Below are 24,676 nucleotides of genomic sequence, written 5' to 3'. Positions count from 1 at the left end.
TGTTTGGGAACAGAATGGGTGGCACGGTTACACACCCTGCTCAATTTCCTTTCCAATGATCTTTGTAGTGGCACGGTTATGAGGGATGGTCAATCAGCTAACAACCAGTCTGTGCTTACAGACACCTGGAATTTCACGGTTTGGCTTTAGCTGGAGTTTGGAATGAATTTGTTAGTAGATGTGACAAGGCTGTTCTGTGTTGCAGTGGACATGGTGCATGTCAAGTGTCAATAGGATTTATTTATCATATGTACCAGGACCAGAACATTTGCTGCAGCTTTACAGGCACGTTTAATGCAACAACATAACAATAAAATATGCATGAACTATAATACAATAAATTATCAGTTATACTAGGTAACCAGACCCTAATAATGCAGGCTGAAGCACGGAGTGCAACCTACAAAAAGTCTGAAGAAGGGTCTCGACCTGAAATGTCACCCATTCCTTCTCTGCAGAGATGCTGCCTGCCCCGCTGAGTTACTCCAGCATTTTGTGTCTACCTTCGATTTAAACCAGCATTTGCAGTTTTTTCCTACACAAAAATCCAGATCAGTGCTGAGAGAGGGTTGTGGTTAGAGTTGTGTGTGTAGTTCAAAAGTCGGATGGGAAGAAGCTGTTCCTGAACCCGGAGGTCATGATTTTTGGGCTCTTATACCTTCTTCCAGATGGTGGCAGTGGGATGAGAGTGTGGACAGGGTGGTGTGGGTCTCAGATGATATTAGCTGTTTTCATATGACAGGAGGGGGAGCTCTCTGTACTACAAGTGCTAGACAGTAGAAAGAAATAATTCTGCTGGGAAGGTGTTGAAACCCCACCTTACAAACTTGTTGACATACCCCTACCCTACGGTGGAAGGATAAATGAAGGAACATGTTTGAATTAACGGCCCACTCAGGCGATGCAATAACTCCCGGGAAGCCATTTTCGAGGAGGTTGGGAAATGGGTGGTTTCTCCTGTCCTGGCATATTTTTAAACCTCAAAGCCTGAAACAGATAAGCCAGTGATATCACATTGCTAATTTTGTGATTTTATTGTGTACAAGATGTTCATGAGATTTTTCTATTAGAGAAATTAATATGCTTTAGATAGTAACTCACCGCCTGTAAAACTCTTGGAGATCCCTCAAGGTTGTGAAAGCCACTGTATGTATGTATATCCCTCTTTAATAAGAGCCATTCAAAGCAATTGTTTCTTATCCCAATCCACAACCCAAACAAGCAACATTCTTTTTGATTTGAACAGGGTCCCTTCTCAATACAAGTTGTTCAAAGCTTTATCTTTAGTGGATTGTAGGCAGCAAGGAACGCATTCCAGGCTGGGCTTGGCATGTTGCTGCTCGATGGAGGAGGAAAACAAATGGGCAGTTGGCTGCTTCAAAGCCACAGTTTATGGAAATGTGAGGGAACACTTTCTTCCACAAGCTCAGTTAACTTTCTGACGTTCAATAAAAGTGCAAAATAGCTCTGTAGTGGGAGGTGAAGACCATAATTCAGGAGATATTGAATATGCTGGGTCTATTTTCGCTAGAGCAAAGGAGGCTGAAAAGTGACATGGTAGAAGCATATTAAAATTATAAGAGGCACAGAGAGGATACATAGCCAGAGTCTATTTCCTATGTTTGGGGTGTCTAAAGCTAGATAGCATACGTTTAAGGTTAGAGGAAGGAGAGATTAAAGGAGTAAATCTTTCATATATAGTTAATATCTGGAGGTGGAGGTGGTGGTGGCAGGAACAGCAACAACATTTAAGAGGCATTGGGACAGGTACTTGAATGAACAGAGCATCAAGGGATATGGAATTAAGGGAGGCAAATGGGATTAGTATTCAATAGACAATAGACAATAGACAATAGGTGCAGGAGTAGGCCATTCAGCCCTTCGAGCCAGCACCGCCATTCAATGCGATCTTTGGCTGATCACTCTCAATCAGTACCCCGTTCCTGCCTTCTCCCCATACCCCCTCACTCCGCTATCCTTAAGAGCTCTATCCAGCTCTCTCTTGAAAGCATCCAACGAACTGGCCTCCACTGCCTTCTGAGGCAGAGAATTCCTCACCTTCACCACTCTCTGACTGAAAAAGTTCTTCCTCATCTCCATTCTAAATGGCCTACCCCTTATTCTTAAACTGTGGCCCCTTGTTCTGGACTCCCCCAACATTGGGAACATGTTTCCTGCCTCTAATGTGTCCAATCCCCTAATTATCTTATATGTTTCAATAAGATCCCCCCTCATCCTTCTAAATTCCAGTGTATACAAGCCCAATCGCTCCAGCCTTTCAACATACGACAGTCCCGCCATTCCGGGAATTAACCTAGTGAATCTACGCTGCACGCCCTCCATAGCAAGAATATCCTTCCTCAAATTTGGAGACCAAAACTGCACACAGTACTCCAGGTGCGGTCTCACCAGGGCCCAGTACAACTGTAGAAGGACCTCTTTGCTCCTATACTCAACTCCTCTTGTTACGAAGGCCAACATTCCATTGGCTTTCTTCACTGCCTGCTGTACCTGCATGCTTCCTTTCATTGACTGATGCACTAGGACACCCAGATCTCGTATTCCTCTAGCAATTTGTTTTTTGCTGGGATTAGTATATAAATACATGAATATTGGCATAGATGCAGTGGGCCGAAAGGCCTGTTTCTGTGCTGTACGACTGACTCCATGACAACACAAGGTATTAAAAGATCAAAGTGTACAATACGGCCGTGAATGTCTTTTGCCAGAGGGCAAGAACTATAGAAAAAAGGCCACAAAAACATAACTACTGCTAGCAAAACAACAGCTATTTCAGAGAGTGAATAGGACCGATTTGCATCCAAATTTGGCTCTCCCCTGTCCATCCTCCACCCCCTTGCCCACACCACTGTCATCCAAATTTCCTTTTTTGGTTATTATCAAGCCAAACAGTTGAATTGATGCTAAACACGCTGCCAGAAATGTGCAGGATCTCATTGCTTCTGGAGTTCAAAGGCACAGCACACAGAGCCTGAAGCCAATATGAAGCAGCACTAATTTTAAAGGCACAAAATGCTATAAACAGGCCTGAGGGGGGCAGACAGTTTTGAAGCTGGTTGCACCTAAATAAGACATGGTTCATTTAATTCACAGCTTAGCCTAATGTAACGATCAGCTGTGTCTTGCCCAAGTTACAGCAGCTTCAGATGCTGATGTGTGAAGCCCCAGATTAGTTTTTGACTGTATTTCAGATTTGACATATGCACAATCGAAAGAGCAAAACATCCAAAATGAAAAGAAATCAGAGCGAATTACAAAATGACACTGCAAGCTCTGCATTCGTCACTGGCACTTCTCCGAGCTGTGTATCTCGAACACACAAGCCAATCCTGTCCTTCCGCTGGACCAAATCACCACCAGATGCAAGAGTCATCACAAGCTCTGTAAACACCGTCAAAACTAACTCTGGGATTAGGCTCCACCATTTGAATAAATCAATCCTTTCAACAAAGATCAAGTTATAATTGTTCCACTATTCCATGTCTCCCCTGTGGGTCTGACAGAGACAGCAAGATCTCCTAATGGACATGATGACAAGCAACAGCACGTTTCTTTGCCATAACACACTAGATCATTTCAGCAGGACTGAAGAACACAAAGGCTTTTGGACCAGGCCTCACTTCTGTGTTAGAAAGTTTATTCTTCATAAAGCCAGCTGCTCCTTCTTTTAAAAGAAAAAGTTTAAATTCCAGAGGCATGCAAAAATAAGAGCAGCTATGAGTTTCTGTTCATATTTGGAAATTTTCAAAATGATCAGTTATGCTTCTTACCAGACACAGAAATAAAGTGCACACGATTCCAGCGTAAAGCCACAGTGAGCTGCCGAGCTTGTTCTTGGTCGTCATAAACACCAGTGGTGCAGAGGGACACAGCCAATGCTTTAAATCGTTCACACGAGGAATTCATTCTACATTTTTTAATCTAGAGATTGCTCCAGATGGAGACATCATTTTGACAATCGCCCCCCAGGTTTACTTTAATCATGCTTCATTTCCGTAAAACAAAAACTTGAACATTAAAGAGAGCTGCCAGTAGCATAAATAGCTGCTAAGGAATTAGCTCATTGGTGTCACTGATTATTACAATTTTTAATTATAATGATTAGAAATGCAATCAGAGCACAACAGGAAAAATATTAAACCACCAAAAACAGTCATTGCTGCAGAGCTTATACGTCTATCAGTCAAGGCACATGCAGTGCCAATAGTAGATAAAACCTCTCACATCCACACAACCGCACCATCTTTGATATGGTTTCCAGTCATGAATTGTGGTTTGATGTATTCAAACAAAGCTTCAACTTAACTTCTGACGTTTCATGAGTGCAAGGAATGATTCTAATGGTCATCGTGAGCCCTGCCTGCAATCACAGACACAAAAAGCTGGAGTAAATCAGCGGGTCAGACAGCATCTCTGGAGAAAAGGAATAAGGTGACGTTTTGGGTTGAGACCCTTCTTCAGACTGAGTCACAGACAAATTGGTTCCAGATTTAAGCACAAAGTGGAATGAGATAAGAGAGAACTGAGCTTGGCATGTCCATTTCAAGCGTAAAAGTTTCAGATTCAATCATCAGTTTGTTTAAAGGCCTTCATCTCCACGCTATAACCCAAAAGAATATACATTGCTTGAAGTTCTTCCTATCATTTGTCCAAATCTTTCCCGTTACCTTTTGTTTCTTTGGTTGGGCCTCCTAATTAACCTTAGTGAATACTGCAACCATCCTGCAAACCTCTGCGAGTTCCCTTCTCTATTACCTTTCTTCAGAGATGAAGACTCTCCCCAGTTACTTGAATCTTTGTCTGGTGCTGTGAATCAGCTGGCACGTGCTAAATTAGTTGACAGGAGTACGACATTAAGTTGAATAAAACTGTTTAGATTTCCAACTGATATTGAGAGACACCTCTGCCGGGACATGCAAGCATGCTGAAGGAACAAAGAGCAAAGGCAAACATGTACTGGATCAGAGAGATATCCCATTCAAGGTGCACGGACAGTGATGTATCTAGGTATAAAGGATCACTGACCAAAGCTGGTATATATATTTATCAAAGCTGAGTGGGACTAGAGTTGGAAATGGCAACAAGTATGACTGGTAGAGTTCTTCATCCCAGCCCTAACAAAATGACCTCTGCTGAAAAGCAAATGTGGTAGGATGGGTTGAGCTCAGAACATCTAGCTGCTGGTTAATGCAACGTGTTCCTTCCTGGTCATGGAAAAACTAATAATGGCCAATGTGGCTATCACCAAGAGTCTTGCTATACGGCAGGCAGTAGTCTGCCATATGTTTTAAAACACATAAGAAGATGGTCAGCACGGTGGCGCAGTGGTAGAGTTGCTGCCTTACAGCATCAGGGACACGGTTTCGATTCTGACTGCGGGTGCTTGTCTGTATGGAGTTCATATGTTCTCCCTGTGATCTGTGTGGGTTTTCTCTGGGAAGTCTCGATTTTCTTTCACACTCCAAAGACATACAGGTTTGTAAGTTAATTGGCTTGGTATAATTGCAAATTGCCCCTAGTGCATGCAGGATAGTGTTAGTGTGCAGGAATCGCAGGTCCAAGAGCAGAAAAGCGGCAGATGAGAAGTTGGGGGCAAATGCTGCAGACAAAAGAGGGCAAGTTTAGTTTAGTAGACAGGATAGCCAGGAACATGGCAAAGAGAAAGGGAAAACTGGGGGTTTAAATTACATTTATTTTAATGCAGGAGGCTTAACAGGTAAGGAGGACAAACTCAGGATGCAGATTGGCTTAGGGAACTGGGATATTTTTATAGCCAAAACATAGACATGGCTGAGAGAAGGGCAAGAAAATCCTATTGCAGCTCAATGTTGAAGGGTACAGAAACAATGGCTTGATAGGTGTACAAATAAGAGAGGAGGACTTAACAATCGTGCTAAAAGAGGATATTCCTAGGGGATCGTCTGGTGAGGTTATATGGGTAGATCTTAGGAACAGGAAGGGGATGATCATATCAATGGAACTGCATTGCAGGGCCCCTAAATATTTACTACCTTCTGACTAATAGAGAACTTCGTCCTCATCTCCTTTCTAAAGGTATGTCATTTTATTCTGGGGCTATGGCCCTCCCACTAGTGCAAAAAGCCTCCCCACATCCTCTTTAAATTCCAGCGAGTACAGGCCCAATGCCGTCAAATGCTCACCATACGCTAACCCAGATAATGAAACATGTCACTCGATGATGCAGCAATTTCTAGACAACTACTGAAAAGTGAAAATACTTAAGCTTGTTAAGAACCGGATGAGGTTATATACTTACATGCAAACTAGGATGATATGTCAATAGACCATTATCGCACAGTGTTACGTATTTCTTCTTCCACTCTTTGTTTAATGACTTCCCGCTTCTTTTAAGTAGCATTCCCTAGAACAAAAGAAAACAAAGCAAATTTAAGATAAAGATTATGTGCATTTCCACGAGAGTCCATTTCAATACTAATTGAAGCAACTCAATTTTGTGGCTATACAATGCATGGTCTTCAGCATTCAAACATTTTTTTATGAATTCTGCAAGTTGAAAGCCAGAAGATGTACTAGACAGTATCTGCACATCGCTACAAAAAGCAATGATATCCAGAAAAGCCTGAAACAGTCTTAATGATTAAACCCCTGCAACCCCATTCTATCCACCAACAGCTCAGGTAGCCTCTGCCTCACAACATTTTTTATTAAGCTTCTTTTTTTGTTAGCGTATTATGTTATCTATTAAGTACAGTGTTTACAGATCTGTTGTGCTGCTGCACTTAGGAATTTCATTGTGCTGTTTAACCATCTACACTAATCCCACATGCCCCTCTAAACCTTTCCTATCCATAAATTGGTCCAAATGTTTTTAAAATGTTGTTCTGGTTTCTGCCTCATTTACCTCTTCCAGCGGTTCCTTCAATATACCCACCACCCTCTGTGTGAAAATGTTGCCCCTCAGGTTGCCATTAAATCTTTCCCCTCTTGCCTTAAACCCATGTTCGCTGGTCCTTGATTCCCCTACTCTAGGTAAAATACATCTGCCCTATCTATTCCTCTCATGATATTACACACCTCTATGAGCTCACCACATCCTCCTACACTCCAAGGAATACAGTCCTAGTCTGCCCAACCTCTCCCTGCAGCTTCGGCCCTCAGGTTCTGGCAACATTCTCGTAAATCTCCTCTGTACTCTTTCCAGATTAACAACACCTTTCCTATAGCTGGGTGACCAAAACAGAACACAATATTCCAACTGTGGCCCCACCAGCACCGTGTACAGCTGTAGCAGAACAATGACACTACTTTAAATGTTCTAAAATTTATCATTTCTTGGACCATGAATGATGAATTACTTTTCATATTAAAAAAAGAATGAAAACATTAACGTCAAGATCAGATGATACTTTCTTATTACCATATCTGGCACAGCAGTCAGAAGTTCAAGCATTCTCAGCATGTTTTCCTAAGATTTCTTTCTGCATAATTTGTAACGTTATTATTAGTCCATGGAATTTCCTGCTCCTTCATGTAACATGTTAGTACAAAAGACCTTGGCCCCCTAATTAGCAGAGCCAACACTATTTTATTGTGTGCGAAACTCCATGTTCCTCAGCACTTTTATTAGAGTTCCTCTCCGATTGCTGTCCTTCCACAGAACTTTCCATATTTTCATCAAATTCTGATGGCCTTTCACATCCAGCCCAGCCACAATATCCAATGGTTTTGCAGAGCACTTAAACTAAATCACAAAACTCATGGCAGACTCAGATACATAGACAATAGGTGCAGGAGTAGGTCATTCGGTCCTTCGAGCCAGCACCGCCATTCAATGTGATCATGGCTGATCATCCACAATCAGTACCCCGTTCCTGCCTTCTCCCCATACCCCTTGATTCTGCTAGCCCTAAGAGCTCTATCTAACTCTCTTTTGAATACATCCAGTGAATCGGACTCCACTGCCTTCTGAGGCAGAGAATTCCACAAATTCACAACTCAGTGTGAAAAAGTTTTTTTCTCATGTCAGTTCTAAATGGCCTACCCCTTATTCTTAAACTGTTGCCCTTGGTCTGGACTCCCCCAACATCGGGAACATGTTTCCTGCATCTAGCGTGTCCAATCCCTTGATAATTTTATATGTTTCTACAAGATCCCCTCTCATCCTTCTAAATTCCCGTGAATACAAGCCCAGTCGCTCCATTCTTTCATCATATGACAGTCCCGCCATCCCGGGAATTAACCTCGTGAACCTACGCTGTACTCCCTCACTAGCAAGAATGTCCTTCCTCAAATTAGGAGACCAAAACTGCACACAATACTCCAGGTGTGGTCTCACCAGGGCCCTGTACAACAGCAGAAGGACCTCTTTGCTCCTAAACTCCTCTCGTTATGTAGGCCAACATGCCATTAGCTTTCTTCACTGCCTGTTGTACTTGCATGTTTACTTTCAGTGACTGATGTACTAGAACACCTAGGTCTCGTTGTACTTCCCCTTTTCCTAACCTGACACCATTCAGATAATAATCTTAGCACTTCTAAGAGCAGTCTCACCCAGGTGTAGGGTGATCAGTCTGAAGCATTCCATTTGAGCTGAATTTGTGGCCCACCTTCTCACACTTTTGCAAGATTCTGGTTGTTATTATCCCTGGTCCACAATGAGCCCTGCCGCCATAGGTGGTTACAGCACAGAAATATCCCCTGTGGCCTACTGAGTCCATGCCGAACGTTACTCATGCATTTACACTGATCTTAACTAACCCCATTTTATTCACCCCCACATTCCCATCAACTCCCTCCAGATCATCTACACAATAGAGGTAATTTACAGAGTTCAATTAACCTCCAAACACATCTTTATGATGTGAGATGAAATTGGAGCATCCGGAGAAAACCCAGGCAATCATCGGGAGAATGTGCAAACTCCACACACACAGCACCTGAGGTCAGGATTGAACCTGGATCTCTGGTGCTATGAGGCAGTGGTTCTATCAGCAACGCCACAGTGCTGCCCACAACAGAATATCTGTTCCACAGCAGTTACATTCCTCACCTTAATTAGCAATAAATTCAACAAAAATGCCTGCTTTTCTAACACTGACAGACGCCAGTGGGAAGTTGCATATACATTACTGTTGTATTTCATCCGTGACTACTATCAAGAGCATGTTCTGGTTACTGAGTGTAGGCAGCATCAACCATGGGATGTTACTTTGAACCTCAATAAGTTTGCAGCCACAGCCTGAAAATGTGGGTCACTTCACGGGAAGCAGGAACAAGAAGCCTGCCCTATTTTCTTCTGTCATTATCACACTTCTACCCAGGAGAACACTTAGCTCTACCATTGCTCCATTAAGATCGTCAGGTTTAGATTAGGCTTCGGATCAATCAACGTGTAAAAAGGTGGATTCCATGGTATAACGAGAGAGCAGGCAAACTAAAGGCAAAATTGTAAAGATGGTATTTAAAGAGAATTAAAACACGACTTTTAATATTCTAACACTCATTATAGGTGCAACCATGATGGTTTGATTAACTTCTATTTTTAACAAGGAGAGAGGAATGGAAAAATAATTAAATCAGAATGGAAAGCGTGGCAGAGGTACGAGTGCACTGTCTCAGTAGAAAAGTGAAAGGAGAGAGGATTAGGGTGGGTGCTACAGAAAGTAGGATCCAAATGCATTCTACAACTTCCTAGGCATGGGGGGCAGTTCACAGCAGCCAATTAAATTACCAACCCGCATGTCTTTGGGATGTAGGAGGAAACTGGAGCACCCAAAGGATTTCCACGTGATCACACAGAGAATGTGCAACCTCCACACAGATAGCACGGGAGGTCAGGACTGAGCCTGGGTCTCTGAATCTGTGAGCCAGCTTCTCTACCAGCTGTGTCACTTGTTTCAAAAATTCCCAACGCAATTTATAGTCATACCAGTCAATGCTTTTGCATTTTTCTTCAACCAGATGTGTTGAGCGCATGGGTTTCTTCCCAGGACCAGCGAGCACAGAAACCAGACTTAACTAATGTAGTCCACATGATGTGAAGGAATGACTGGCAGCACTGGACATAGGAACGACTATGGAACCAGATAATACTCCAGCTACTGCGCTGTAGACCAGTGCTCTGGAACCAGCAGAGCCTGTGCCCAAACTGTCCCAAAATAGTTCCTGGCAGCCACAGACAATGTGGAAGACTGCCATTGGATTTTACATCCACAGAAAATAAGACAATCCAATTCAATTAATTACTGTCTAATCTGTCTGTTCTCAGTCATCAACAACACATTGGGGATGCCACCAGCAGTGTAAGCACAATTACTAATCAATAATCTGTTCATTGAATATTTAGCTCAGGTTTCATCAGTAGTGTGTCGCTCAATGGTTGGAATCACAGAGGTGGGTGCAAGTGACTGCCTTCAACGTCAAGGCACATTAATCTGTGGTATTAAACACCCTGGTAAACTGGGATGCTCTAAGAATAAAGGGAGCAATACTCCCTTGGCTAGGATCAAGTCTTGCACAAGGGAAGATGGTTGCTGGAGCCAGGAATCTGTATCCCAGAATATCCCCGCAGCAATTGCTCAGGGCAGCATGTTGCACAAGCTACACAAATCAACTAAACAAAAAATTGTACATCTGTTCTTGCCGACCAATACTTCCAGAAAAACCTAGTTATTATAAATGGATGAGAAGTATTGCCTCTTTTCAGTTCCAAGTGCCCATCCATTGATTGCCAACTGTGGCTCAATGGTAGCACTCTGAATCAGAAGTTACATGGTCAAGTCCCCCTCCTGTGAGCCACAACATAGGCTGGCCTCAGGTGCAGTAAAGGATTTAAATGTCTGCATTGTAAGAGTGTTTTTAGAAGTCGTAGTATTTCAGCAAATAACGACAAAATCAAAATCTAAATGTTGCAAGATGTGTGTTGCCTGCTGAATACCCTTCACCAGTGTGTGCACAAACAAGCCTGTACTCTGCCACCATCTATGGATGAACCCAATGTTCCATCCTCATGAGACAAAAGAAATGGGTTCGCCAAACAGATCACCCACAGTCCTATCAGAGGAGTTTATCATTACTGCATGCTTTGGGTGATATGATGGCTTCCTTGTTTACTTGAACTGAAGGAACATGCTTCTGACCAGTTCCAAATATGTGGCATTCAGCCCCAGGGTTGCAGGGTTCCATCTTATGTCACAGAGGGGTAATTGCAGCACAAACCCAGTCAGAAATAAATTGGAAATGTGGAAACAAAGAACTGCAGATGTTGATTAATATATAAAAGGACACAAAGTGCTGGAGTAACTCAGAAGGTCAGGCAGCATCTCTGGAGAACAGTGACAGTGATGTTTCGGGTCGAGACTCTTCTTTCAGTCTGAAGAAGGGTCTCGACCCGAAACATCACCTGTCCATGTTCTCAAGTGATGCTGCCTGACCTGCTGAGTTACTCCAGCACTTTGTGTCCTTTAATTTAGAAAGGTTGGGGAAACTTAGGGTAGTTGGCCTCATGCAAGGACATTGAATGAGGTCAAAGCACATTGAGTTCTTCAGTGGTTCAGCTGGTAGATAGATGCAAGTTTAGGAGTTACACATCTCAAGTCACCCAGATTATGAACTTTAAATCCTTTATCTATAGACCTGGGGCAGAAATAATTGAAAAGATCACTTTGGTAAAGAAATTGATCACTATAAACATTTTAATTTCTTCTTTACTCTAACAAAATGGAGTCACAGATAAACCAAGTAGAGTATTGCTTCGAAAAAAAGACTTCTTAGAAAACTTGCGCAGATTTGCATAACCTTGAGACATTCCCAAAGTGGCATTCTTTCACTGTAGCACTTGGATGAATTTCTAAAATTTCAGAAACGTTGTAACCAATTACTTTGATAAATCTGCACCAGAAGTGCCATGTGAAAACAACTGAGTAATCTGTTTAGAGATATTGGGTGACGGGTAAACATCAGCTACATTAAAGAAATGACAGAATCTACAGAAAGATTAAATACTAGGAGGCCATTCTCCCCATCAAATCCATGCTAGTTTCATGTACGTGCAATCCAACCCTCTTCCCATACCTCTGCCAATTTTCTTTACATATTTACCCTGTTCATTTTTGAACACCACATACAACTTATGATCTTTGAGTCGTGTCTTCACTGACTAGAAATCTGAGGTTGCTGCTTTAACTCTTCAACCAAACGCTGGGCCACCCTCAGCCCTGTACTTGTGCTCTAGCCTCTGGAATGGGAAGTAGTTCCAAATTTTGAGGTGGAAACACAGGCCAACAAATTACACCTAACACTAGGAAGTGGGAACAGAATGACGACTGATTTTTTACTTTGCCCCCTTTTCCCTCCCCCAGTTTAATCTGCTCTGGGAAGGTTAATGCTGTGAGTAGTTACATGGTGGAAAGTAGATTCCACAGTCAATTTTAAGATTGGTTGTGAATCATCGATTCTCATGATTGTACCCATGGGGAAAAGGCAAAGGCTGAGTCTTAAGTCTACAATACTTAAATAAGTAGAAACACTTTGTATTAAAACCGTGTATATATAACATATGTAACTAATATCTGAAATCTATCATTCAGCAATGCATGGTACCCACCAGCAATGATAAAACACTGCTCATAAATTTATATTAAAACTCTGCTCAATAGCAATTATTTACCAACAAAGATTTATTGATTGTGCTTGTCACCAGAGATCTGTGCTAACTGAGCCAATCAGTCAGTGAGGCTGAAGCATTCGGGTGCCAAAGGGCAGTAACTCACACTATCAGGTTAAATCCCTCTGATCATTACTGCAACAGTGCAAACAACTGATGATGAGTGGTGTGGAACTCTCCCTGGAGACAACCCTTTGCACATGAGGTGGTGTACAGACTGCTCCCAAGGAGCTGTGTCTGCCAATTAAAACACCATCACTTGCCCTTCAGCGCCCCTCAAGTTAGTCAACATTAGTCCTGTGCGCAATGTAATATATTACATATTTATCTAGGAGAGAATAACAAAGGCATCACCTCCAATAAGGATTAAGATGAAAGCCATGCTGAGGTGGTTTATCATCTAAAGAATGGGATTGTTGTAATTCCTGCTCCAATTCAGCTAATGTTTGGGTGTATTTTAATATCCTGCTTTATGGTCAATTATTTTTCCCTTATTGCTTCAGTTCTTTCTGGTCTCTTTTATTGTTTCTCCATCATGCCCACTGTGCTCCCATTGACCCCAAGAATGGGGTCCCGGTATCCTGGTCAAGGCAGCTGCTTCAGAACTATATGGCAAGCTCCTGAGTTACCCAGGCACTTGCCTAATTCATTTGGCCACAGGCTCCCAGTGAGCCTGCCGGAAGAAGCTGCAGGGAACAGCGTCACTCCAACTAAGTAGTGCCAATGTGTTTCTGCCCTGGTAACCCCTGGAGGCTGGATCACTGGAGATGCGTGGAGGAAGTGTAAAACATCGGGGAACTGAAGGGAATGTGAACTGCATAGAAGATGAATAGTAGTTTGGGGCAGATCAGCCATGATCATATCGAATGGTGGGACAGGCTTGAGGGGTCGAGTGGCTTTTTCCTGCTCCTATTTTTGTCTCTCATTCCTTCTCTCCTTGTTTCTCTGTACATCTGCCACTTTATTCCCTCGCACAGCCCAATAATTACTCTTTTATTCTTTTGCCACTTATCTGAGACATAACTTACAATGACCATTTAATTACAATCAGAACCTAGTGGTATGGAAGGAAAGTGGAGCACCTGGATGCATCCACACAGTCACAGGAAATTCAAAACTCCACAGACAGTGCCAGAGGTGAGGATTGAACCTGGGTCTCTGGTGCTGCATAGCTGCAGTTCTATCTGCCCTACCACTGCGCCACCCGAAAAGTTCCCACATCGCTATTTCCAAGTGCAGTTAAGCCAATCTAGTGCCCTGGCTAATACGTATCCCCCATCATACATCACTAATTCCACTACTGAGAATTTGCCATCCACAAGTTAACTGCAATGTTTCCGACACTGACAACAGTGACAACTGTTTATTTTATCTTTTTCTCTTTTGCTCTACCTTGATGGACTCTTGTATGGTATGATTTACCTGGAAAGTGCACAGGTTGCATGTGACAATAATATGAGCAAAACTGGAGACTGAAATCTCAAAAAATACCCAGAAAATACTGAGTAGGTCAGACAATATCAACGTTGAGAGAAACAGACAGTCATCAATGTTTTAAAAGAATTCCGTCCAAAGCAGAATCATTAAAATGGATTTATTTTACCCAGATGCTGCCTGGCCTGCTAAGTAGTTCCAACAATCTCTGCTTTCATTATATGAATAACATCTTAAGTTGCTTATGATGTTTTTCTCTCTAAATCATTGATGATTTATGCAGTTACTGAGTGGCCTTGGATTCTTGCTGAGGTGGGCTTTTTGCGAACCACATTTAGGCTTGTGAAGATAAATGATGTGCCCACCAGGTGTCTGAAAACCATGCTACAAGATTGCTTTTGATTAGGTGAGTCTGCATGAATGGTATTAAGATTACAATCTACTCTCCAGCTATATTGACTGTTAGAATAAGGGACTAAAACCAAATTAAAAGCCCAGCACCTTAATTACTTTGAGGGGTCAGAACAAGTTCGATCACTTGTTCTAGCCTTAAGATATTGCTCACAGTTCTTTTTGATATTCGCGAAAAACTGCAGCCCATTACAGCCCGCCTACTAACTGAATCATGCTTTTAATAGATTGAGAACATATTCATTTAAAAACGGATCAAAATGAAAATATAGAAGTTTGAAACACAGGTCTCAAACTCCTCAGATACTCATAAAGGAAGCATACAGGAACAGCAGGCAGTGAAGAAAGCCAATGGAATGTTGGCCTTCATAACAAGAGGAGTTGAGTATAGGAGCAAAGATGTTCTTCTGCAGTTGTACAGGGCCCTAGTGAGACCGCACCTGGAGTACTGTGCAGTTTTGGCCTCCATATTTGAGGAAGGATATTCTTGCTATTGAGGGCGTGCAGCGTAGGTTTACTAGGTTAATTCCCGGAATGGCGGGACTATCATATGTTGAAAGACTGGAGCGACTAGGCTTGTATACACTGGAATTTAGAAGGATGAGAGGAGATCTTATCGAAACGTATAAGATTATTAAGGGGTTGGACACGTTAGAGGCAGGAAACATGTTCCCAATGTTGGGGGAGTCCAGAACAAGGGGCCACAGTTTAAGAATAAGGGGTAGGCCATTTAGAACAGAGATGAGGAAAAACTTTTTCAGTCAGAGAGTTGTGAATCTGTGGAATTCTCTGCCTCAGAAGGCAGTGGAGGCCAATTCTCTGAATGCATTCAAGAGAGCTAGATAGAGCTCTTAAGGATAGCGGAGTCAGGGGAGAAGGCAGGAATGGGGTACTGATTGAGAATGATCAGCCATGATCACATTGAATGGCGGTGCTGGCTCGAAGGGCCGAATGGCCTCCTCCTGCACCTATTGTCTATTGTCTATAAAGAGCAACCAAATACTTAGAGAAAATGTGGCACTCATCTGATCTCCTGCATTCACATGAGGTAACGAGCTTTGCTTTCTAGTCTGCAAAAGTAATTGATGCTTACCATTTAAAATGATCTTGCAGCACCCTATTATAATCCCACTGAAACTGAGCTTCTTGATTTCCTACAGTTTCTTAATCAAATAAAGCCCCCAACTTCAACATCATTGCGATTAAAGAAACACCTTGGCAAATAATTTTGCTTCTCATTGGTTGGCCAAAGCAGGAAAAGAAGCTTTCAATGCACTTGTAAAAGATTGTAAATGCATTTGTAAAAAGACAAGATCACTTTACACCTGTGTAAAGGAAATATTCATCCATAAATGTTATGGAGAGAGGTACAGAGATGCATTTGAAGCACTCAGTGATGACACAGATATGTAACAGCTTAGAAAATTCATTCTAATGCCACAAGCACCTGGAATGACAGGTACATTAGTATCCATAAGCTGCAGCCTCTCTCAGAAGGTTGGAGAATGAGGGCTGACCTCCTCATCATTATCCCGTTCATTTCCCCTCACAGTGCAAATGTCCATCACACAACTTGCTCATCAAAACAGATAAAACCAGAGCAAGATCCATGTCCTAATGGTGTGGAAGCAACCTTGTTTAAATAAAAACTGAGTTAAAGCACTCTATTCTTCGCTGGCTTAAAAGGGAATCGCCAATAAGTGTTGCGCCACTCATTGTGATTGACACACTTCAGCCCTAACGACAGCGGTTTGTACGGTTTATTACATTAAAACATGTCTCCCCCGCCTTGTCTCCGCACAACTGGAACTGTCATACTGGGAGATCGTGAAGAATACAAATGTAATGTACCCACAGTTCAGCTAATGGGATTTGACACAGGCTTTAAGTTTAATGAAGAAAGTTGCCAGTAGCAACAAAACTGTCACTGCTTGCGAAGTGCAATTAATAAAGGCTTCGACAACATTACTCCAGACTGCAGCCAGCTATACAGTGCCCTCCATAATGTTTGGGACAAAGACCCATCATTTATTTATTTGCCTCTGTACTCCACAATTTGAGATTTGTAATCGAAAAAAATCACATGTGGTTAAAGTGCACATTGTCAGATTTTAATAAAGGCCATTTTTATACATTTTGGTTTCACCATGTAGAAATTATAGCAGTGTTTATACATAGTCCCCCCCCCATTTCAGGGCAACATAATGTTTGGGACACAGCAATGTCATGTAAATGAAAGTAGTTATGTTTAGTATTTTGTTGCATATCCTTTGCATGCAATGACTGCTTGAAATCTGCGATTCATGGACATCACCAGTTGCTGGGTGACTTCTCTGGTATAGCAGCCATATTTAGCTTATCCTTGTTTTGGGGGCTAGTCCCCTTCAGTTTTCTCTTCAGCATATAAAAGACATGCACAATTGGGTTCAGATCGGGTGATTGACTTGGCCACTCAAGAATTGAGCATTTTTTAGCTTTGAAAAACTCTAGCTTTAGCAGTATGTTTGGGATCATTGTATTGCTATAGAATGAACCGCCGTCCAATGAGCTTTGAGGCATTTGTTTGAACTTGTGCAAATAGGATGTGTCTATACACTTCAGAATTCATCATGCTACTTCCATCAGCACTTGTATCATCAATGAAGATAAGTGAGCCAGTACCTTCAGCAACCATACATGCCCAGGCCATAACGTCCCCACCAGCGTGTTTCATAGATGAGGTGGTATGCTTTGGATCTTGGGCAGTTCCTTCTCTCCTCCATACTTTGCTCTTGCCATCACTCTGATATAAGTTAATCTTCGTCTCATCTGCCCACAAGTCCTTTTTCCAGAACTGTGGTTGCTCTTTTAAGTATTTCTTGGCAAACTGTAACCTGGCCATCCTAATTTTGCAGTTAACCAGTGGTTTGCACCTTGCAGTGTAGCCTCTGTATTTCTGTTCATGAAGTCTTCTGCGGACAGTGGTCATTGACAAATCCACACCTGACTCCTGAAGAGTGTTTCTGATCTATCGGACAGGTGTTTGGATTTTTCTTTATTATAGAGAGAATTCTTCTGTCATCAGCTGTGGGGGTTTTCCTTGGCCTGCCAGTCCCTGTGCGATTAGTAAGCTCACCAGTGCCCTCTTTCTTCTTAATGATGTTCCAAACAGTTGATTTTGGTAAGCCTAAGGTTTGGGCTAATGTCTCTAACAGTTTTATTCTTGTTTCTCAGTCTCATAATGGCTTCTTTGATTTTCATTGGCACAACTTTGGTCCTCATGTTGATAAACAGCAATAAAAGTTTCCAAAGGTGATGGAAAGACTGGAGGAAAGACTATGTACTGAGAACTCTAAAACCTGCATTAAGGTGACATTTAAACACACCTGAGCAATTACAAACACCTGTGAAGCCATGTGAAGCCATGTGTCCCAAACATTATGGTGCTCTGAAATGGGGGGACTATGTATAAACACAGCTGTAATTTCTACATGATGCTTAAATCTCTCAATTAATCACGGTATATACAGTATTCCAATTGCTCCAAAGATTAGGGGAATTGATGATGTAATGGGTCAACAAAATTCTGCTCTCTGGTTTAGGACCAGCCTAAATGTACAGCATTAATATTAATGTACCCTTGAATTTAAAGTCTCAACCAAGCTCCGTGGCATAAATAGTCTGCACTTTAAAACACGTTTAACGAAGGTAATACAGTAGTTGGCAAAAGTAATGGAAATAACACCAGTCTAGTTTTCTGGTTCATGAATACTGAAAAACAGTGAACAGAAAAGGCCAGCCTGCATTCCACCTGGATCACAAGATTTGATAAAATGATAGTTAAAGGTGTTATGTTAATAAAAGGTCATAAGGTCATAAGTGATCGGAGCAGCATTAGGCCATTCAGCCCATCAAGTCTCCTCCGCGATTCAATCATGACTGATCTATCTCTCCTTCCTAACCCCATTCTCCTGCCTTCCTAATTTGAGGAAGGACATCATTGCTATTGAGGCAGTGCAGCGTAGGTTCACAAGGTTAATCCCCGGGATGGCGGGACTGTCACACGAGGAAAGATTGGAAAGACTGGGCTTGTATTCACTGGAGTTTAGAAGGAGAGGGGATCTAATAGAAATGTATAAAATTATAAAAGGACTGGACAAGCCAGATGCAGGAAAAATGCTCCCAATGTTGGGAGTCCAGAACCAGGGTGCCACAGTCTAAGAATAAAGGGAAGGCCATTTAAAACTGAGTAAAAAAAACGTTTTCACCCAGAGAGTTGTGAATTTGTGGAATTCTCTGCCACAGAAGGCAGTGGAGGCCAATTCACTGGACGAATTAAAAGAGAATTAGATGGAGCTCCAGGGGCTAGCGGAATCAAGAGATATGGGGAGAAGGCAGGCAAGGGTTACTGATTGTGGATGATCAGCCATGATCACAATGAATGGCAGTGCTGGCTCGAAGGGCCAAATGGACTCCTCATGCACCTATTTTCTATGTTTCTATGTTTCTCCATAACCCTTGACACCAATACTAATCAAGAATCTATCTCACTCTGCCTTTAAAATATCCATTGCCTTGGCCTCCATCGCCTTCTGTGGCAAAGAATTCCACAGATTCACCACAAGCTGTTTGTTGCAGTACATCGAAGAGTATGGTTGGAATCTGTCTGAAAAGGGTGTGGAAGCAGATATTCTCCCAATATTTAAGATGCATTCAGATGAGTACTTGAATCGCTCAGACATAGAAGTCCTACACAATCAGGTTCCAAAACAGCTACTGAGGTCCCACATTACCGGGTTCAGGATCAACTACTTTCCTGCAACATCAGTTTCTTGAATTGACCCGCATAACCTTTATCTTGCCGAACAATGGAACACTACGGTCCACCTCTAGCACTAACATGGAGTTGTTTTCCAATTTTGTTTTGCAAATCATTTCTTCATTTTGCAGTCTTTTTATTCACTATCTTGTATGATTTATATATATTTTATATGAAGAAGGGTCTCGACCCGAAACGTCACCCATTCCTTCTCTCCAGAGATGCTGCCTGTCCCGCTGAGTTACTCCAGCAGTTTGTGTCTACCTTCGATTTAAACCAGTATCTGCAGTTCTTTCCTATACATATTTTATGTTTTGTGTGTTGTCTGAGACTATATCCCTGTGATGCTGCTGTTATTTTCATTGTACCTGTACCTCACCATATTTGTGCATATGACAATAAGCTTGGCTCATTATAGAGCATACCCAGGTAAAAAGGATTAATGTAGATAGGTTCAGCAGGGGTATGACATATTAGGTCAAAGGGCCTGTTACTCTGATGTACAACCCCCATCTCGTAAGCCACTCAGTGGGAAAAAATAAAGAGAGAATTCTACCTGAATAGTCATTAAAACTCCTGTTAAGAACTGCAAATAATTGCTATTTCATACACCAAATCATTAAACCAATCAAATCCATCACCTTAAAAGGATATCTCTACAATTTATGCACAGACGCTCCACATGACTACTTGGATGATAAGGCTGTTATTCATTGACTACACTCAACATTCAACGACATCATCTCTTCTAAACTTACCATGAAACTCAGGGAACTATCTCTGCTCCTCGCAATGCAATTGGATCCTTGACTTCCTCACTGGCAGATCACATTCATTATAGGGGCTTCGGATCCACTGTACATTGCTAAAGCCCACTGCTGTGGTGCAATACTAGTCATTGCAAGTCAGCCAGACCTTTTAAATCCCATGTTATTTTCATTCTGTTAACGCCCTTCAATCCAGCCGTAATCATTTTCTTTTACAATCCCAATACATCTATCTCCTTTGCTGATTATCCTTTATCTAAACTGTTGTTTACATCCTAAAAGAATGTCTAGTCAGGCATAAGTGGGTGGTGATACCACCCAAAGATTGTTCAATCAACCTGGTATCAAACCTTGCTACTACTGATGTCAGGTCAACTGGTCAATAATTTCTTATAGTCTCTCTCATCATGAAAAGGGGAATGGAAGGGTTTACATTTGCTACCTTCCTGGGTCTGTTCCAAAATCCAGGACAAACTGGAAAATCAGCATCAATTAATTCACTTATTCTGTGCTTCACTCTTAAAATTCTTGTTGGATTTCAGCATTCATTTCTCCAATACCTTTACTATAGCTAGCCTACTATGTAACAGATTCTCCATTCTTCTTAGACTCCCGTGTTCCCCACTAGTCCCCAAATCCTTTCTGGTGTTTCTATTGTGAGGATACCCAAGATCAACTTGTTTAATGACCCCCATTTTTTTCCTCCCTATTATGATTTCTCCCATCTCTGCCTGTATGGGACCCACAAGAAATTGGGGGGATGGAGCTGGCGGCAACGATGGATGCGACAGGGAAGGAGAAAGGAGAGGGAACCATGGTCTAGCCTACCGCGCCCTCGACATTGGCTGCAGGAGGCTCACCCTGAGAACAAAAGTGGACGGGCGAGGAGAGGACATCGGTTGCTGGTCGACCAAGGAAGGTGATGGCTGGAGGCCACTTAGCAGCCAGGAGCTTGCCTGAATTGGACACCACTCTTAACAACTGGAACGTGGACTGGACTTGGAAAATGGCACCAAATATGGTGCCTCTTGCACGCAGGCTAAGTAGACTATTTCTGTACAACTGCTAATTGGGGGCGGTATGGTGATACTCTACTGGACTGTTTGCAAGAAAAGAATTTCACTGTGCATTTGAACCGCACATGTGACAATAACGCACCATTAAACCAAAGTAGGTCAATGTAGCACAGTGGTAGTACATTGTGTGTGCCTACCAAACTGAACAATTATTTTATAAATCTTATAAATCCAGCCTTTCATTTACACTATTGAGAACAGATTTCTTGACAAATTCTTTTCTAGTTTTCTTTTATTTAGTTAGATGGAAATTTGGCTAAATTCTTGATCTACCCATAGTGTCCTCATGGTAGCTCTACCCCATAGAACATGAAGGCCCCTAGAACCAGCAAAGACAAACCAGCAAAGACCTCGGCTGACACCACAGAGTGGTTGTGAGAATGTTTTGCACCTTTTGGATCAGACCACAACCCAAAGCAATCTCTCTTTCATTTGGGAGTACACAATCCAGAAAAGGCTGCTGAAGTCAAGAGCAGTGACATTGTGCGCAGTGTCCTGCAACAATATTTATTACTCACTCTTCACTCAAAGCAAGTTATCTAATCAGCTTCTTATTTCTGCATTTGGGATCTTGCTATGTACAAACTGCTTCAGACATTAAGTCAGTGACTTCACTTCGAAAGCACTTCTTTAGCAGTAAAATGCATTAGGATGTCTGAAGGCTGTGACAAGGAACTGTATTAATGTAAATTTATTTTCCTCCAGTAAAATCTGCTACCTGGATAGTAAATCACACTAAGTATGGAACTTGAGGGATTTGCTGCACGGTATCTCAACGGTATCACAAAGCCCTCGGAAGACAGGCAAGAGAGAACATTCTTTGATAATTGCCTCAAATTCAAATATCAAATAAAAATAATTAAAATTGTGGGTGAGACCGCAGAGGGGAGAAGGATTACTGAGAAATCTGTCACAAGCAGTAACGCTTTTCAAAAAACATGACAATGTTATGAAGGGACGCCATTTCCTGCAAGTTGGTCACTTGAGTTGTACAGAGACCATCCTCAAAAACCCTTTCAATAAGAGGATTTTCTGGAATTTATTTGGTCCATCTGAAAAACACTATTTAACTTTTGCAAACATGGTGATCGCTTTAAGTTCAGATTGGAATGTAGTGCACTCTGAGGAAGGTTAAATTACAGAATGACACGTGTACCCAAACTAAAACAAATCTTTTAATTCACTGCCTTACACAATGAAATAAACCTGCAGGGAGTGTGGTGGGATGAGGAGAGAGAGGAGGAGAGCGAGGGGACGGGAAGAGGGGGGGGAGGTACAGTAAAAAAACAAGTTAAGGTGCAGAGAAAGGTAGAACTGGAGGAGAGGAGAAGAGAATACTGATCTTTCTTTCACTTCTTCCTCTCTCTGCTTTTAGAACTGTTCCATCTAACTTTCCCAGTTCTGATGAAACATTAACTCTGGCAACATAAACTTCCACCAGTTTTGTTTTATTCCAAACTAATATTCGATGGAATTAAATATGAATTTACCCTGCATTTGTTTAAAATTTCAAAGATTTATTAATAAGGACGTTATATTCATATAAGAGACCTACAATGGTTATACGAGTTAATCAATGAACCATAAACATTGCAGGGGATGCAAATGTAGGTAGCAAAGAAATCAGGCATGGGCCTTTAAATCCCGACACATCAAAGAAGACGGCTGTTTTTGTGGAATGAATACTTTCTCACTTGCTTTCTTTAAAATCTCAGACAGGGGTCCCTTTTGTCTTGAGCTGTCAAGTAGCCAGTCCGTGCCAATGCAGAAAGATGGACAAATAGTGACAGTTCTGTCCTATCACCCAGCTGATCTGCAATAAAGCTTAACGTTGCCTCCTATGGCTAATTCATCATCTGACCCCCAGACAGTCGGTGTGATTGTAAAGCTCACTCACAACAAGGGAAAACTGACCACAAAATACAGAGAGAGGGTAGAGGCCTTAAGAACACTGATAAGTGCAACCTGTCAACGCAAGGACAAAGAAGGACAGGCCCGAGGGAGTGTGGAAAAAAGAGGGGAAAATATCACCGCAACCATTTTATCTGATGAGGGCTATGGGTAATTAATTATAAACTCAATTATCCAAACCTTACTTCAGCAGTCTCTATTCATTAAGAGATAAAATGGTGAGCAGCAAGTACTTTCTCACAAACAATCAAGAACACAATCACTTTTGATTTGGTTCTGCTGTTTAACCCTCTCAGATTCAAAGCCTGGCATTCAGGTTTAATGTACGGTTAGAGGAACACACCAGGACATTGCACTCACTGCAGCTTTCACAGCCTTGGTACACAGTCCATAGTAGGTTGTCCGAAGGTCATGGGTTCAATCTCTACTCTGGGGACCTGCGTACACAAGCTAGCCAGCTTTCAGAAATGCTGTCTATTTGATGAAGCGTTCAGCCAAGACGTTGGCTTCCTGAGCAGGTGGCAGAAACGACTGCACAGCAATTTTCAAGGAAGTGCAGAGGACATATTTTCAATGCCTAGGCCAATCTTTCTCCCTTCACCAAAATCACTGAAGGTATCTGCAATTTATGTGACCTGTGTACATTGGCTATAATTCGTTTTGACTTCGAAAGGTATGATGTAAATGCAAGTTCCTCACTCTTTACCGAGAACACACATTGTTGGCACTGTGGTACAGCTGGCAGAGTGCCAGAGACCTGGGTTTAATCCTGGCCTCACAGGCTGTCTGAGGGAAGTTTCTCTGTGACCATATGTTTCCCAAGTGCTCTGGAATGTGTGAAGAAGAAAATGGTTGGGGTGTTTTGAAAGCAGATATCAATGCCAACATTTTTGCTCCGGTGAAACTATTAATCTGGCACTCGCGGGTGGTGCAGGGTTAACAAATTTTCAGGATTATTGGATACATTTGCAGACACTTTTTCCATCATTTATTTTACGTTACACTATGATATAATACATTTCCCAGTGAACTCAGTGGATTTAGAGGAGGCAGGAAATATACAAGTACTCCTGACCCAAGCTCCACAAACCCATCCGTTGGAGTTCCGCACTCAAACCCCACCTCTGGCCACACATCCCGTTAGCACTCTGAACCCCCGACTCATTCCAGGCTAATGAGTGAACCAGATGCCAGACCGTCAGGACTTCCAAACTGCCAGATTATCAGGATTTTACTACCGTGTTTCACTTCGTTCAAATTTCCTAACAGCAAGTCTTTGGCTCGAGATGGGAACTCTCTCTGGATGAAGCAGGCAGCACTTTCTGATCCTCTAATTTGTAATTACTTTCATTCCTCATGCTATTATCAGAAAAGTTACTCAGTCCCTTACTAGTGCTCACAATGAGGGGAGAATATATTTCTGGAAGCTTAACCCCTGCCACCATTTAACCTCTATACTCCAATAGCTCCCGGCACCACTCCTCATCAACTCAATTGGCCCACTCCTCTCCACAACACCTCCCTGTACAAGTACAGGAGATTTAAAACCAACCATTTCACAGCTTGCCTTTATTCAACTCAGTCCATTGTCTTTTACACTCAGAAGGCAGTC

General features: G+C 42.1%; 1 protein-coding gene across 11 annotated transcripts in view; it reads right to left on the bottom strand.

The window, feature by feature from the left end:
- The window catches only part of agap1 (ArfGAP with GTPase domain, ankyrin repeat and PH domain 1), a 615,219-nt gene that overhangs the window by 274,418 nt on the left and 316,125 nt on the right, over nucleotides 1-24,676 (bottom strand). For all 11 annotated transcript variants that reach the window (XM_078403564.1, XM_078403565.1, XM_078403566.1 and 8 more), the window contains one exon: nucleotides 6,299-6,403. In XM_078403564.1, coding sequence (XP_078259690.1) covers nucleotides 6,299-6,403 — 105 coding nt within the window. The remainder of the gene's footprint in view (nucleotides 1-6,298; nucleotides 6,404-24,676) is intronic.

This window comes from Rhinoraja longicauda, chromosome 8 (genome assembly GCF_053455715.1).
Source record: "Rhinoraja longicauda isolate Sanriku21f chromosome 8, sRhiLon1.1, whole genome shotgun sequence".
NCBI classification, from domain to species: Eukaryota; Metazoa; Chordata; class Chondrichthyes; order Rajiformes; family Arhynchobatidae; genus Rhinoraja; species Rhinoraja longicauda.
Note: the sequence above shows the minus strand (reverse complement) of the source record. Positions and strands in the feature narration are given on the sequence as shown.